General features: G+C 46.5%; 1 protein-coding gene and 1 long non-coding RNA gene across 3 annotated transcripts in view; one reads left to right on the forward strand and one right to left on the reverse strand.

Annotated features, from left to right (window-relative positions):
- Positions 1-14209, reverse strand: part of LOC126161308 (uncharacterized) — a 59313-nt gene that overhangs the window by 37475 nt on the left and 7629 nt on the right. The gene's annotated exons all lie outside the window — the stretch shown is intronic.
- On the forward strand, positions 9275-12264 carry LOC126161306 (uncharacterized). The gene is made up of 2 exons (XM_049917061.1): positions 9275-10311; positions 11034-12264. Exons 1-2 carry the CDS (start codon positions 10016-10018, stop codon positions 11893-11895), a joined length of 1158 nt encoding a protein of 385 aa, XP_049773018.1. The 5' UTR covers positions 9275-10015; the 3' UTR covers positions 11896-12264.

A 14209-nucleotide genomic window follows, 5' to 3' on the forward strand; every position in this document is an offset into this window, starting at 1 on the left:
TAACGCTTCCCAGCCGATTTTGAAGAAATTATGCGGCTAAAAAATCTGATTTTTGTACACGTGCTAGTGTAACATCTTAGCTTCGTATTGAATCATTTATCTTTTCGTATTTCTTAACAGTCATTGTTAAATGATGCTATTTGTCAACGTTGTGCACTTGATTTACAGATCTTGTAGTGAAAAAGTTATGTAGCGGGTAGCTTACTGTTAGATCCGTTTTAGACCATACATTGTTGCGTATGAAATGTAGCTAAAAGTACCAAAAAGTTTTTGAAATGATAATGACACTGATATCTGTCTCTGGTCACAAGTAATGCGAGCTGTTCAGTGGCGTCAGTGCCGTGTCCGCAAGCCACGGAGTTCGCGCGGTTACAGCTTGGTTTAGTATAGTCATATAATGCAGGACAGAAAAAAAAACTAATTACTAGTGATCAGCGCAGACCTAGTGTCGGTCCCTCGTATTATTTTAATGGTCTCATTGTCTAGATAAATCCAAATGTGTAAGAATTTTTCCCTCGGCGACTGGACAATCATCTGCTATGCTTTTATAATTGGCTACACGTTACATCACAAAAGACAAACAATTATTTGTCATCAACATCCTACAATTAGTATAATGTACATTTCGTATTTCGAACTAAAAGATAAGAGTATATTAATCTGAGATCTTGCTCCTGATGCATTGTAATAAAAGCTTGTAACATTCTACACGATTTCTTTCTAGTTGCATATAATAAACTGCAGATGTTAAAAAATATAAATACATTTACAGATGTTTCTATGTCTAAGTTTGACTAAGGCGCAAAAAGTTCATTTTTTTGCACATCACATAAGTGTAGTACTGCAAGCTGTAAATAATTACATTCTTTAGATCGACCCTATCTCCGCTTAGAAAGATCTGTGGATAGCTCTTACAAGTAGTCCATTTTAGGAAATGAATGCAATGAAACCAAGGTTGAGTGGGACAGCGTTTCAATCAACGCTTTACTGGATCATTTGACGACGAAATGATTAAGTTATCGTTTTCTGTAAGGTGCTGCCATTTCGATTTTTCTATTGTAACTGAAAGAAAATGCGCGGATTCAGCATAGCCTCAAGCACAGCAGGACAGGTAAATAAATTATTGTCGATTGATGTGTTGGATTCTCGTCTAGTTCAAAGCAGTGTAAAGGATGAGATGTGTGTGTCACTGTTTGCTTCTGTGTATTTTTTCCCCTTGGTGATCTTGTCCCCAGCGGCAAAGGGATCTTAATTCATTAGCAGCTGAAGGTCGAAGGTAACACAGGTGCAGCCAGAAGTTTTTCACCACTATCCAATTAGAATCGTCTTATGTAACAATGATTTCATTGTTATCTTAGTTATGTTTTCACATTATGGTGACTCGTCGAATTTTGAGCACATTGTAATAGTGTGGACATTGACTATCCCTAAGAATATCGACAGGCATTTAGTAAAGGTTTTTAATTACAATAATAAAGAACGTTCCTGAAAAACTTTTATTTATATTGCAGATTGAGTAATAACATGTATCACTACCAAAGAACATTTCAGGCAACAATTACAAAACGAAATACAGTTTCACATTAATATAATACAAAAATCAAAGTTGTCTGTAATGAAGAAGTAAGTTGAATTAGCGCAGTCATTGTTTTGAAGAACCTGGCACTGCACTCACTGCCTCCAATTCATTATAAACAAGCTCTTGTATTTTAAGTTTCACAAACATTTGCCGCTGAACTGGAAGGGAGTTTATTGCACTCCTGAGACTCATCAGGAAATGGTACGTATCATCGTTTTGGGTCATGTCTTGATGTGCCTTCATCACAGCTAATTTTTCCTTTTCGAGCTTTAAAAATTCTTCTTCAATATTTGGCCCACTACTTCTCTTTTTTTTTCCTTTGTGATACTGTGCTTGCCAGTGGCGACGTTTCATCAACTGCCACTAATGATGATATTTTTTTATTTATTTATTTATTTATTTTTTTTTTTTTTGTGGTTTTAGGGCGCACAACTTCAATGGTCATTAGCGCCCTGACTACTCTAAGAATGCACCGCGAGGCACAAGTTGACAACAACAACTAAAAGGGAAAACACGATAAAAGAGACTGACAGGCATAGGATTAAAAAACAACATCATCAAATGTCCTTAGCGAGGTTCGTCAAACTGATAAAACAAAGAACACGAGCAGCTGCTCGTGGGTCATCCGCTAAAATCGCATCGAAACTATTAGGCAGTTTAAGATCGAGGCGCAGTTGGTTAAGATCTGGACAGGACATTAAAATGTGTCTAACCGTCAGCAAGTGCCCACATGGGCAGAACGGCGCAGGCGCAGCCGTCGGCAGATGGCGATGGCTGAACCGGCAGTGTCCAATTCGTAACCTTGCTAAAACGACCTCCTCCCGCCGAGAAGGGCGTGAGGAGGACGTCCAAGCCACGGGAAGAGGTTTTAAGGCCCGAAGCTTGTTGTCGGTAAGTGCAGCCCAATCGGCATGCCACAGCGACACAACGCGCCGACAAATGACCCTGCTAAAATCGGACGAAGGGACACAACAAGAAGCTGTCCGAGGCTGGAGGACCGCAGCCTTGGCCGCGGCATCTGCAGCTTCGTTCCCAGGGATACCGACATGGCCAGGAACCCACATAAAGCTAACCGGCGGACCGACGTCCACCAGCCGCTGAAGAGAGCGTTGGATCCGGTGTACGAAAGGGTGAACCGGGTACGGATCACTGAGGCTCTGGATGGCGCTCAGAGAATCTGAGCAGATGACATAAGCAGAATGTCGGTGGCGACAGATGTAAAGAACAGCCTGGTAGAGGGCAAAGAGCTCAGCTGTGAAGACCGAACAATGGCCATGGAGCCGGTATTTGAAACTTTGTGCCCTGACAATAAAGGAACACCCGACCCCGTCATTGGTCTTAGAGCCATCTGTATAAATGAAAGTCATGTTGATGAACTTCGAACGAAGTTCCAAAAAACGGGAGTGGTAGACCGAACCGGGGGTGACCTCTTTTGGGAGCGAGCTGAGGTCAAGGTGAACGCGGACCTGAGCCTGGAGCCAAGGTGGCGTGCGGCTCTCGCCCACTCGAAAGGTTGCAGGGAGTGAAAAATTAAGGTGTTGAAGGAGGCGACGAAAGCAAACTCCAGGGGGTAGCAGGGCAGAGACATACAACCCGTATTGAAGGTCAAGAGAGTCGTCAAAAAAGGAACGATAAGACGGGTGGTCGGGCATTGACAGTAGCCGACAGGCATACCGACAAAGCAGTATATCGCGCCGGTAAGTGAGTGGCAATTCGCCAGTGTCAGCATGAAGACTCTCTACGGGACTGGTATAAAATGCTCCGATCGCAAGTCGTAAACCCCGATGTTGTATGGAGTTGAGGCGGCGTAAGATGGATGGCCATGCAGAGGAGTATACGAAGCTCCCATAATCCAGCTTGGAGCGGACGATCGACCGATATAGACGAAGTAGGACGGTTCGATCCGCTCCCCACGACATACCACTGAGAACACGGAGGACATTTAAAGAACGGGTACAACGGGCGGCCAAATATGACACATGTGGAGACCAGCTAAGTTTCCTGTCAAAGGTAAGGCCTAAAAATTTGGTGGTCTCCACGATTGGGAGAGCAGCGGGACCAAGTCGTAAGGACGGTGGGAGAAACTCTTTGTAGCGCCAGAAGTTAATACAGACCGTCTTCTCGGCAGAAAAACGGAAGCCATTGGCGACACTCCAGGAGTAAAGACGGTCAAGAGAACGCTGAAGACAGCGCTCCAGGACACGTGTACACTGCGCGCTGCAATAGATGGTAAAATCGTCCACAAAAAGGGAGCCTGATACATCAGCTGGGAGGCAATCCATTATTGGATTGATCGCGATGGCGAACAGAGCGACGCTCAAAACTGAGCCCTGTGGCACCCCATTCTCCTGGCAAAAGGTGTCGGACAGGACAGAACCCACACGTACCCTGAACTGTCGATCCATTAAGAAGGAACGAATAAAAAGAGGGAGGCGACCGCGAAGGCCCCATGTATGCATGGTGCGGAGAATGCCCGCCCTCCAACAGGTGTCGTAAGCCTTCTCCAAATCAAAGAACACAGCCACGGTCGGGCGCTTCCGCAAGAAGTTATTCATAATGAAGGTCGACAAGGTAACCAGATGGTCAACAGCAGAGCGGCGCCTACGAAATCCACATTGGACATTGGTAAGTAGGCTTCGAGACTCGAACAGCCAAACCAATCGAGAGTTAACCATTCGCTCCATCACTTTACAGACACAGCTGGTAAGTGAGATAGGTCGATAACTGGAAGGCAAGTGCTTGTCCTTCCCCGGCTTAGGAATCGGGACAACAATAGACTCGCGCCAGCATGCGGGAACATGTCCCTCAATCCAGATGCGATTGTATGTATGAAGAAGAAAACCTTTACCCGCAGGAGAAAGGTTCTTCAGCATCTGAATATGAATAGAATCATGCCCTGGAGCGGAGGACCGTGATCGGCCAAGTGCGGTTTCGAGTTCCCGCATGGTGAATGGGGCATTGTAACTTTCACAATTCGAGGAGCAAAAGTCAGGTGGCCTAGCCTCCTCTGCCTGTTTGTGGGGGAGGAAGGCAGGGTGGTAATGAGCGGAGCTCGAAACCTCGGCGAAAAAGCGGCCGAAGGCATTGGAGACAGGCTCTGGGGCCACAAGGACTTCATTCGCGACCTTCAAGCCAGAAACTGGGGAGTGGACCTAAGTGCCAGATAGCCGGCGCAGGCTACCCCAGACAACAGAAGAAGGAGTAAATCTGTTGAAGGTGCTTGTGAAAGCAGCCCAGCTGGCTTTCTTGCTTTCTTTAATAATACGACGACACTGAGCACGTAAACGTTTATAATTAATACAATTCGCCACTGTAGGGTGGCGTTTAAAGGTGCGTAAAGCACGTCGACGAGCACGTAAAGCGTCTCTACATGCTGCGGTCCACCAGGGGACCGGTACGCGACGTGGAGAAGAAGTAGGGTGAGGGATGGAATATTCAGCAGCAGCGAGAATGACTTCCGTGAGGTGTGCGACCTGACGATCGCAGCTTGTGAAGGTTTGATCCTGAAAGGTCGCCCTGGAAGAAAAGAGCCCCCAGTCTGCCTTGGAGATGGTCCAACTAGAGGAGCACGGAGAGGGAGTATGCTGCAGGAGATGGATAACACACGGGAAGTGGTCGCTCGAATATGTATCAGCAAGTGCATACCACTCAAACCGGCGTGCAAGTTGGGGAGTACATATGGAGAGGTCTAAATGGGAATAGGTATGAGATGTGTCCGAAAGAAAAGTAGGGGCGCCAGTATTGAGGCAGACAAGATTGAGCTGGTTGAAAAGGTCTGCGAACAAGGAGCCCCTCGGGCAGGAGGCTGGAGAACCCCAAAGGGGATGGTGGGCATTGAAGTCTCCAGTTAACAAAAACGGTGCAGGTAGCTGAGCAATAAGTTGCATCATGTCTGCCCTGGTAACGGCAGAGGACGATGGAGTGTAAACGGTACAAAAGGAAAACGTAAAAGTGGGGAGAGTAATGCGGATGGCAACTGCCTGCAGGCCGGTGTGCAACGTGATGGGATCGTAGTAAATATCATCCCGGACCAGCAACATAACCCCTCCATGAGCTGGGATACCTACCACAGGGGGTAGGTCAAAACGCACAGAGGTGTAGTGTGCCAAGGCAATGTGATCGCATGGGCGTAGCTTCGTTTCCTGGAGGGCTACGACGAGCGGACGATGCAAGCGGAGCAGCAACTTCAAGTCCTCTCGGTTGGAGCGAATGCTGCGAATATTCCAGTGAATAAGTGCCATCGTAAGAAAAGGAAGAGGAAAGAAGGGGTCACCTCGAAGGCCGCTTAGGGCCTGGCTTCGAGCGAGCACTGCCGCCGCTATCAGTAGGCGGACAGTCAGCGTCCATGGGGTCTATAGGGTCATCGGCCATCTCGGGAGGATGGCCGGGAGGGGGAGCTTCCTCGGCCCGATATACGGCTACCGGCGGTGCGGCCAGGCGAAACGGATGACGGCCTGGGGCGGCAACCGCTGGGTGGCACAGGAGAAGAAACGCGCCGTGGCGGAGAAGGAGAACTGTGCTTCCTATGAGCCTTCTTGGAAGGACATTTGGTGGAAGTACCGGTCGAAGGCTGGGAGGTCAAGGTACGTAGGAAGTCTGCACAGGATGGTTCCTTCTTGAAGGCCCGTGCATCTGACTTCTGGGTCTTCGTCTTAGCAGAAGCTGATGAAGGGGCTGGTGTCTGTGGTGTGATGGGAGGAAGAGGAGACGTCGACCGCGCGATCTTAGCACTGGCCGAACGGATGACCGTGGTGCTGAAGGTCAGATCGCATGTCTGGGTTGCTACCTCCTGGGTAGTCCGAGGAGAGGCGAGGACAGTACTATATTTCCCCGCTGGGAGCAGCGTGGGCTTCCTACTAGCAAATAGCTTGCGAGCAGCCGAGGTGGACACTTTCTCTTTGACCCGAATTTCTTGGATGCAACGTTCGTCCCTATAGACAGGACAGTCGCGGGAGGATGCGGCATGGTCACCCTGACAGTTCACACAACGAGGAGACGGAGGTGGACAGTCACCCTCATGGGCATCCCTGCCACAAGTGACACATTTAGCCGCATTGGAACAAGACTGTCGAGTGTGATTGAAACGCTGACACTGGTAGCAGCGCGTAGGTGTCGGGACATAGGGGCGAACTGAAATAACCTCGTAGCCTGCCTTGATGCGCGATGGCAGCTTAACACTATGGAAGGTCAAGAAAAGTGTCCGGGTCGGTACAAGGTCGTTGTTGACCTTTTTCATGACCCGATGGACAGCCGTCACGCCCTGCTCAGCGAGGAAAGATTGAAGATCCTCGTCAGTCAATCCGTCGAGGGAGCTAGAATAGACTACACCACGAGACGAATTCAAAGTTCGGTGGGCCTCCACCCGGACAGGGAACGTGTACAGGAGGGTGGCCCGAAGCAGTTTTTGTGCCTGAAAGGCACTCTCAGTTTCTAGTAATAAGGTGCCGTTACGCAACCTGGTACAAGATTTGACAGATCCGGCTATGGCATCAACGCCCTTCTGAATAACAAAAGGGTTGACAGAGGAAAAATCCTTTCCGTCCTCAGTGCGAGAAACTACGAGGAACTGTGGGGCAGGCGGTAGTACTTTTGTCACTGTTGGCTGGTCACGTTTCCGTTTTTGGGTCGAAGTCGAGACAGATGGAGTAGAATCCATTGCGGAGGAATCCCCCATGATTGCCAGCGTCTCCAATGGCGCGCTCCTTCCTTGTGGGGACCCTCTCAGAGGGCACTCCCGCCTTAGGTGAATGTTTACACCTCAGGTCACACCTCCCGAGAAACAGACGGAGGGACCAATCGGCATGGTCAGAAGGTATCAGCTCAGGCAATCACCCCTCCCCGGGCCTGGCCTTTACCAGGGGGTACGCGCGTGCCTTACATGTCTACCCAGGGCGGGGACTTACGCGTTACCCCGTCACCGGCTACGCGTGCGAACGCGTGGGTCGGCCTTCAGACACGCACAGGGAGGAAGGAAGAGGAGGAAAAAGAAGAGAGAGAGGGAGAAAGAGGACAGACTGTCTCAAACGCCAAGGCGGGGACCAGAGAAGGCAAGGAGAAGAAGGCAAGGAGAAGGCAAGGAGAAGAAGGCAATGAGAAAGCAAGGAGAAAAAGGCAATGAGAAGGCAAGGAGAAAAAGGCAATGAGAAGGCAAGGAGAAAAAGGCAATGAGAAGGCAAGGAGAAAAAGGCAATGAGAAGGCAAGGAGAAAAAGGCAATGAGAAGGCAAGGAGAAAAAGGCAATGAGAAGGCAAGGAGAAAAAGGCAATGAGAAGGCAAGGAGAAAAAGGCAATGAGAAGGCAAGGAGAGAAAGGCAATGAGAAGGCAAGGAGAGAAAGGCAATGAGAAGGCAAGGAGAAAAAGGCAATGAGAAGGCAAGGAGAGAAAGGCAATGAGAAGGCAAGGAGAGAAAGGCAATGAGAAGGCAAGGAGAGAAAGGCAATGAGAAGGCAAGGAGAGAAAGGCAATGAGAAGGCAAGGAGAGAAAGGCAATGAGAAGGCAAGGAGAAAAAGGCAATGAGAAGGCAAGGAGAAGTCAAGGGAAAGAGTAAGGAAGACAGTGAGGTGGAGAATAGCAAAGAAAGGAACCAACAAAAGGAAGGAAGAAACGAGAAGTGAAAAACCAAAAAGACCACGATTATAGGTCGTGGAACCGTCCGTCTCCGGACGCAGGTGCTAACTACCCCCATGAGGGGGATGGACTCCTTTTAGTCGCCTCTTACGACAGGCAGGAATACCTCGGGCCTATTCTAATCCCCGGACCCGCAGGGGGGTCTAATGATGATATATCAGACTGATCTCGTTCATCTTGTGGACTAGAGTGGTCGTTAGACGAAAATTCTGGAGATAGTTGAGATTGACTTTCTGGTTCCGTTTCTGATGACAGCGAACTCTGCATTGCTCTTAGAATTAAAATATCCCTTAGGAAATGCATGTGTTGGAACCAAGGCCAAGTGGTATTGCGTTTCTGTGGGCTTTTTCCTGGGTCACCTGATCTAACGTTACCAAGTTTCTTAAGTTCTGCTCTGTAATTGTCTCTCAGATGTTTCCATTTAGATTTCGCCGTTTTAACTGAAAGAACAATAAAATGGCGTAAGAAAACTGGTTCCATAGTTCCCTACTACCACAGAAGTATGAAAATAGACTAACTACGTAAATGTGTATTATATTCTCTAATAAAACTGTCAAAAAGCTTTCCACGTTGCCCCGTTTGAGTAGCAAGTTTATCAAGTTGCTTCTCAGGTATATTTCAACTGGGATAGCCTATCATGCACTATCATGATAATTGTGAATAGAAATGTCAATTGTATCATTGGTTGTGAAAAAAAGATTGAAAGGCCATATGGTAAGCACGTACTCTTATTAGTTTAGCAATGCTGAATGTATCCCGATTTAAAGAAATATTTCAGTGCGTCTGACATAGGATTTCTCAAACTGCGTACGATATTTAGATGGGAAACGCATACATACCCAGTGTCCTAAACACAACAAATCAACAGACATTCTACATTACGTTCGAAGGCAGTCAGAAACTCGTTCGTTGAACATTTATTTACAAATACAAATAAAAACATTACTATAATCCACAACAAAGTAACTCCTAATATATACTAATTTATTACATTATATCTGCATATCGGTTCATTATAAATAAAAAAGTTAAGAATAAAGAAAGATAATTTGTATTCATGCCTACCATCTGAACAGCACTCCTGTGCCACTTCATTCCATAAACTGGAAATTACGTCACGATTGTGGTATTCGCCCAGTCTCTGGTCCCAAATAGCTGGGCGCAGCTTAACTTCATTTATAAGTTGCTCCACATCCATGATGACAAGAGCAGTATGAAGCATGTAACAAAGAACAATGATGTTGACCTGCTACTGCCTGACTGCAACTGGAACGAATGGCTTTCAGGGAGTTCCCACCACCTCCAACCCCTCTCCCCACCACGCACGCACGCCATACACACGTGAACCCATTAAAAAACCTAAATGTATAGTCTGCATGTGCGCGCGATTGCGCACATGTACAGGTAGAAGTGTCAATGACATAGGTCTGATAAAATTTGGTGTAAAACTAATCACAAAAACAAAGTGGAGATTTGTGATACGTTTACTGCAGAAACTGAAGCGCAATTCTGTAGTCTCGTTGTCTACTTTGACAGAAAAAATAATGGAGAGTTAATGAAATTACTGTACATCGACACAGATGTGCGTTTCATTGTTCTTCATTTTTTTTTTCCTTCCTTGGCGGGCTGCGCTGCACCGTCAAGGTAATCCCTACTCTTTGGCTAAATGGCTGCTAGTTGCCGAAGGCCAAATAAATAAATTTAAAAAAATCCCCACCCTTCGACAGCTGACAAGCAAGTCACTAGAAAACGAAGCTGCAGTCAACAGTTGCTCGCCTTTGGCTAGTGTGTGCTGTCGTGTAGAATAATGTCTTCACTCTTTTATTGGTATTGTTTTGACTCTGCAGTTACTCGTCGAGTTTTGAAGTACAGAAGAACTAGGAGGTTATGGATTCATCCCATAAATAGCGACAGACATTTAGGAGAGTTTTTTTCTTTACATGAAGAACTTAAAAACTATCCTGAAAAATTTTATTCATATTACAGAATGAATCATAATACATTTCAGTATGTGCTGCAGAACATTCAAGACAAAATTTCGAAACAGAACACAAATTTTCGCAGAAGTATAACAGCAGAAGAAAAATTGTGTATAACGATAAGGTAAGATTCGTTAGTACACACTTTTTGGTTTGCAGTAGAACTTTGTGCAGCATTCACTACCTCCAATTAATTGTAGTCATGCTTTTGTATTTTAAATTTCACAAACGCTTACCTCTGAGGGGAAGAGAGTTTATGGGACTCCTGAGAATCATCAGTAAGTAATTAGCTTCGGCATTTTGGGTAATGTCTTGCTGTGCCTTCAACGAAGAATCGCAGATACACTCCTTCAGAATTTTCCAACTTTTTCTTCATGATGCAGCGCTTGGCAGTGGTGATGGTTCATCATGTGGAGCCACTGATGACCTCACAGAATTCTTTTCATTACCTTGTAAGATAGACAGACTGATATGCCCTTTGACTCAGTGGTTCTATTTCCACTGGTAAGGAACTGTGCATAGCTCTTGGAACTTAGGAAAATCATATGACAGAACAAAGCCCGAGTGGAATTGCATTTTGATATACTATTCCCTGGATCACATGACCTTATTTTGCCAAGTTATACAAGTTATTCTCTGTAACTGTCTCTCAGGTCTTTGCATTTCGATTTCATTATTTTAATTGAAAGAATATAGAAGGATGCAAGAAAATGTCTCTTTAATTATTTATTGTTGTATAAGTATGAAATGACATGGACTAAGTAAATACCTACTGTGCAAACAAAACTGTAAAAACTTCGCCCAACACCACACTTGAGTAACACATTTTACGATTTTTTTTCTCAGGTATCTGTCCACTGGCATCTCCTTTCATGCACTAGCATCGTCATTCCGATTAGGAGTGTCCACCGTATCAGTGTTGGTGAAAGACGTTTGTATGGCCATATGGGAGTCACTTGCCCCCATTCATTTACCAACGCCAACTGTTTCTCGATTTAAAGAAATTGCCAGTGAAATGCATACGAGATGGGGATTTCCAAACTGTGTTGGATGTATAGACGGGAAGCACATACGTGTCCAATGTCCTAAACTTTCTGGCAGCATGTTTTACAATTACAAACAGTATTATTTGATTGTACTCCAAGCAGTTGCTGATGCAAATTACAAATTTATAGCTGTGGATGTTGGTGCCTACGGTAAACAGTCTGATGCAGGCGTGTTTAAAGAAAGTATGTTATATAAGAAACTTACAAATGGGGAGCTGTTATTACCGCCACCAACAAGACTTGAAGGAATGTGTCAGGAACTACCGTACGTCATTTTGGGAGATGAAGCTTACCCCTTATTAGAGAATTTGATGAGACCTTTTCCTCGCAGAAATTTGGACAACGAGAAGATTCTATACAATGATATGCATTCCAGAGCAAGAAAAGTTGTTGAATGTGCATTTGGTATAATGACCAATAAATGGAGACTACTGAGGAAGGAAATTGAAACATCCGTTGACGTAGCTGATCACATAGTCAAGTGCATTTGTCTACTTCATAATATTGTCATTGGCAGAGAAGGATGCAATGTTGAAGCTGAAAAGTTTTGTAACAATGCTGATATGCAGACAGCTGGTGCCACATTCAACAGAAATTCCACATTACGTTCAAAAACTGTCAGGAACACTTTTGTTGAATATTTCGTTAAAAATGCAACTTAAATTAATTAAAAAACCTCTCAAATAAATTTTGGAATTGAAATTACTTTGCTATTTACTGTATTTTTTTGTATTTCATTTCACTGTAAATAAAACAAATAAAATTATAAAGGAAAATAATTTATATTTGTGCGTACTATCTGAAACACACTCCTTGGTTACTTCGTTCCATAATCTGGAAACTGCATCATTACTGTCATACTAGCCGAAATTCTGATACCAAATTGATGGACACAAGTTAATGTCATGTATATGTTATTCTGCATCCATTATGCGAACTATTCAGTGGCGGCAATGCCGCGAACGCTGGCAAGCTATTGTTGTACATGCATGTAGATTAAATAAATGAAATAAAAGTAATTTCGCATGTATCATTATAATAAACGTAATTTTTCCTCACTTATTGTGAAATGTGAGGTAACATCTTAAAATAAAAGACGTGTGCAGTCACACTTGTGATGAAAGCAGAAGGGAGACATGTGATGCGTGTACTGCAGAAGCTGTAGTGCTGCTCCACAGGCTCGCGCCTGCGGTCGGCTCGCGCCGGCAATATTAAACACTCAGGATGTCGTCGGCTCGGCTCCGGGAGGCTCACGCCGTGTCGGCGCGGCCCGGCCGCCAGTGTGAACACCGCAATTCAAAACCATGTGTTTGATATCGAAGCGGGCGGCGGCCCGACCAGGCTCGGCCCGGCCCGGCCGGCAGTGTGAACGCAGCCTTATGGGCGTTGAAGTCGCCCAATAGCAAGAAAGGTGGCGGCAATTGGGCTATCAGCGCAGCCAGGACATGCTGCGAGACAGCACCATCCGGTGGAAGGTAAAGACTGCAGACGGTAACAGCCTGTGGCGTCCACACCCGAACAGCGACAGCCTCTAAAGGTGTGTGGAGAGGGACAGACTCTCTGTGCAGAGTGTGAAGGACATAGAGGCAGACGCCACCAGACACGCTTTCACATGCTGCCCGGTTCTTATAATAACCCCGATAGCCACGGAGGGCGGGGATTCGCATTGCTGGAAACCAAGTTTCCTGAAGAGCAATGTAGAAGAAAGGGTGAAGGCAGATAAGTTGGCGGAGCTCAGCTAGATGGTGGAAGAAACCGCTGCAGTTCCACTGGATGGTATTGTCCATGGCGGGGAAAGGCGTGACGGGACTGGGAAGGCAGATTACGCTGCTGGGTCACCTGCTGCCTCAGATGGAGCACCCGTGCAAGTGCTATCCATTGCGTCTGAGGGACCGGCGAGATCGAGGTCCTCAGCGGACGCAAGGATCTCCACCTCATCGTCAGAGCAGAGCTTTTAGGTAGCGGTGGAGTAGGTGCCACCGCAGGTATCTTGGTCTTACGGGTCTTCAAAGTCGTTTTCTCTCGCTGTTCCTTTGGTTGCCGTTGTTGAGAGCGCTTATTGGAGTCAGTCTCCGGGACCGAAGAGGATCGCGAAGCCCGTCGACCAGCGACCTGTGGCTTCTTCAGCCACTGGTTGGCGTCTGCTGTGTCGCTGGTAGGAACCTGGGAAGAGAGTGACCCAAGGAATCCCTTCCGAGCGAGAGAAGCCGAAGAAGACTTACGCTTCTCTGGCTTAGAAGTGGGGACTGGTGTCCCCAGTGGTTTAGTGAGTGCTGCTCCCGAGGTAGATGGTGTGGGAGCAACAGCGAGAGAAGGGGCCCCCATCGTCAAGGGGGCAGGTGAGGTCCTCTGACTCTGAGAGCTGACTGTATGTCTTGCAGCTGAAGGAGCTGGAGCAGGAGTGACAGTGGAGGCATAAGATGACATCATGCGCACGGGATGTAGCCGTTCAAATTTCTGCTTAGCCTCAGTGTAGGTCAGTCGGTCCAGGGTCTTATATTCCATGATTTTGCGTTCTTTCTGTTAGATACTGCAGTCCGGCGAGCAAGGGGAATGAGGCTCTCCACAGTTGACACAGACGGGAGGCGAAGCACATGGAGTATCGGGATGAGATGGGCGTCCACAATCTCGACATGTGAGAAGTACAGCGAGAGGACATGTGACCAAACTTCCAGCACTTAAAGCACCGCATCGGGGGAGGGATATAGGGTTTGACGTCACATCGGTAGACCATCACCTTGATCTTCTCTGGTAATGTATCACCTTCGAAGGCCAAGATGAAGGCACCGGTAGCTACCTGATTGTCCCTCGGACCCTGATGTATGCGCCGGACGAAATGTACACCTCAGCGCTCTAAATTGGTGCGCAGCTCGTCATCAGACTGCAAAAGTAGGTCCCGATGGAAAATAATACCCTGGACCATATTTATACTCTTATGTTGGGTGATGGTAACGTTAACATCCCCAACTTGTCACA

The sequence above is a fragment of the Schistocerca cancellata genome, chromosome 2 (assembly GCF_023864275.1).
Source record: "Schistocerca cancellata isolate TAMUIC-IGC-003103 chromosome 2, iqSchCanc2.1, whole genome shotgun sequence".
Classification (NCBI taxonomy): Eukaryota; Metazoa; Arthropoda; class Insecta; order Orthoptera; family Acrididae; genus Schistocerca; species Schistocerca cancellata.

Excerpts from the sequence above, each read along its gene's own strand:
- LOC126161306 (XM_049917061.1), top strand. The coding sequence starts at position 10,016 with ATGTCTTCACTCTTTTATTGGTATTGTTTTGACTCTGCAGTTACTCGT. Across the intron at positions 10,312-11,033 it reads AAATTGTGTATAACGATAAG|GTATCTGTCCACTGGCATCT; the intron begins GTAAGATTCGTT and ends TTTTTTTCTCAG.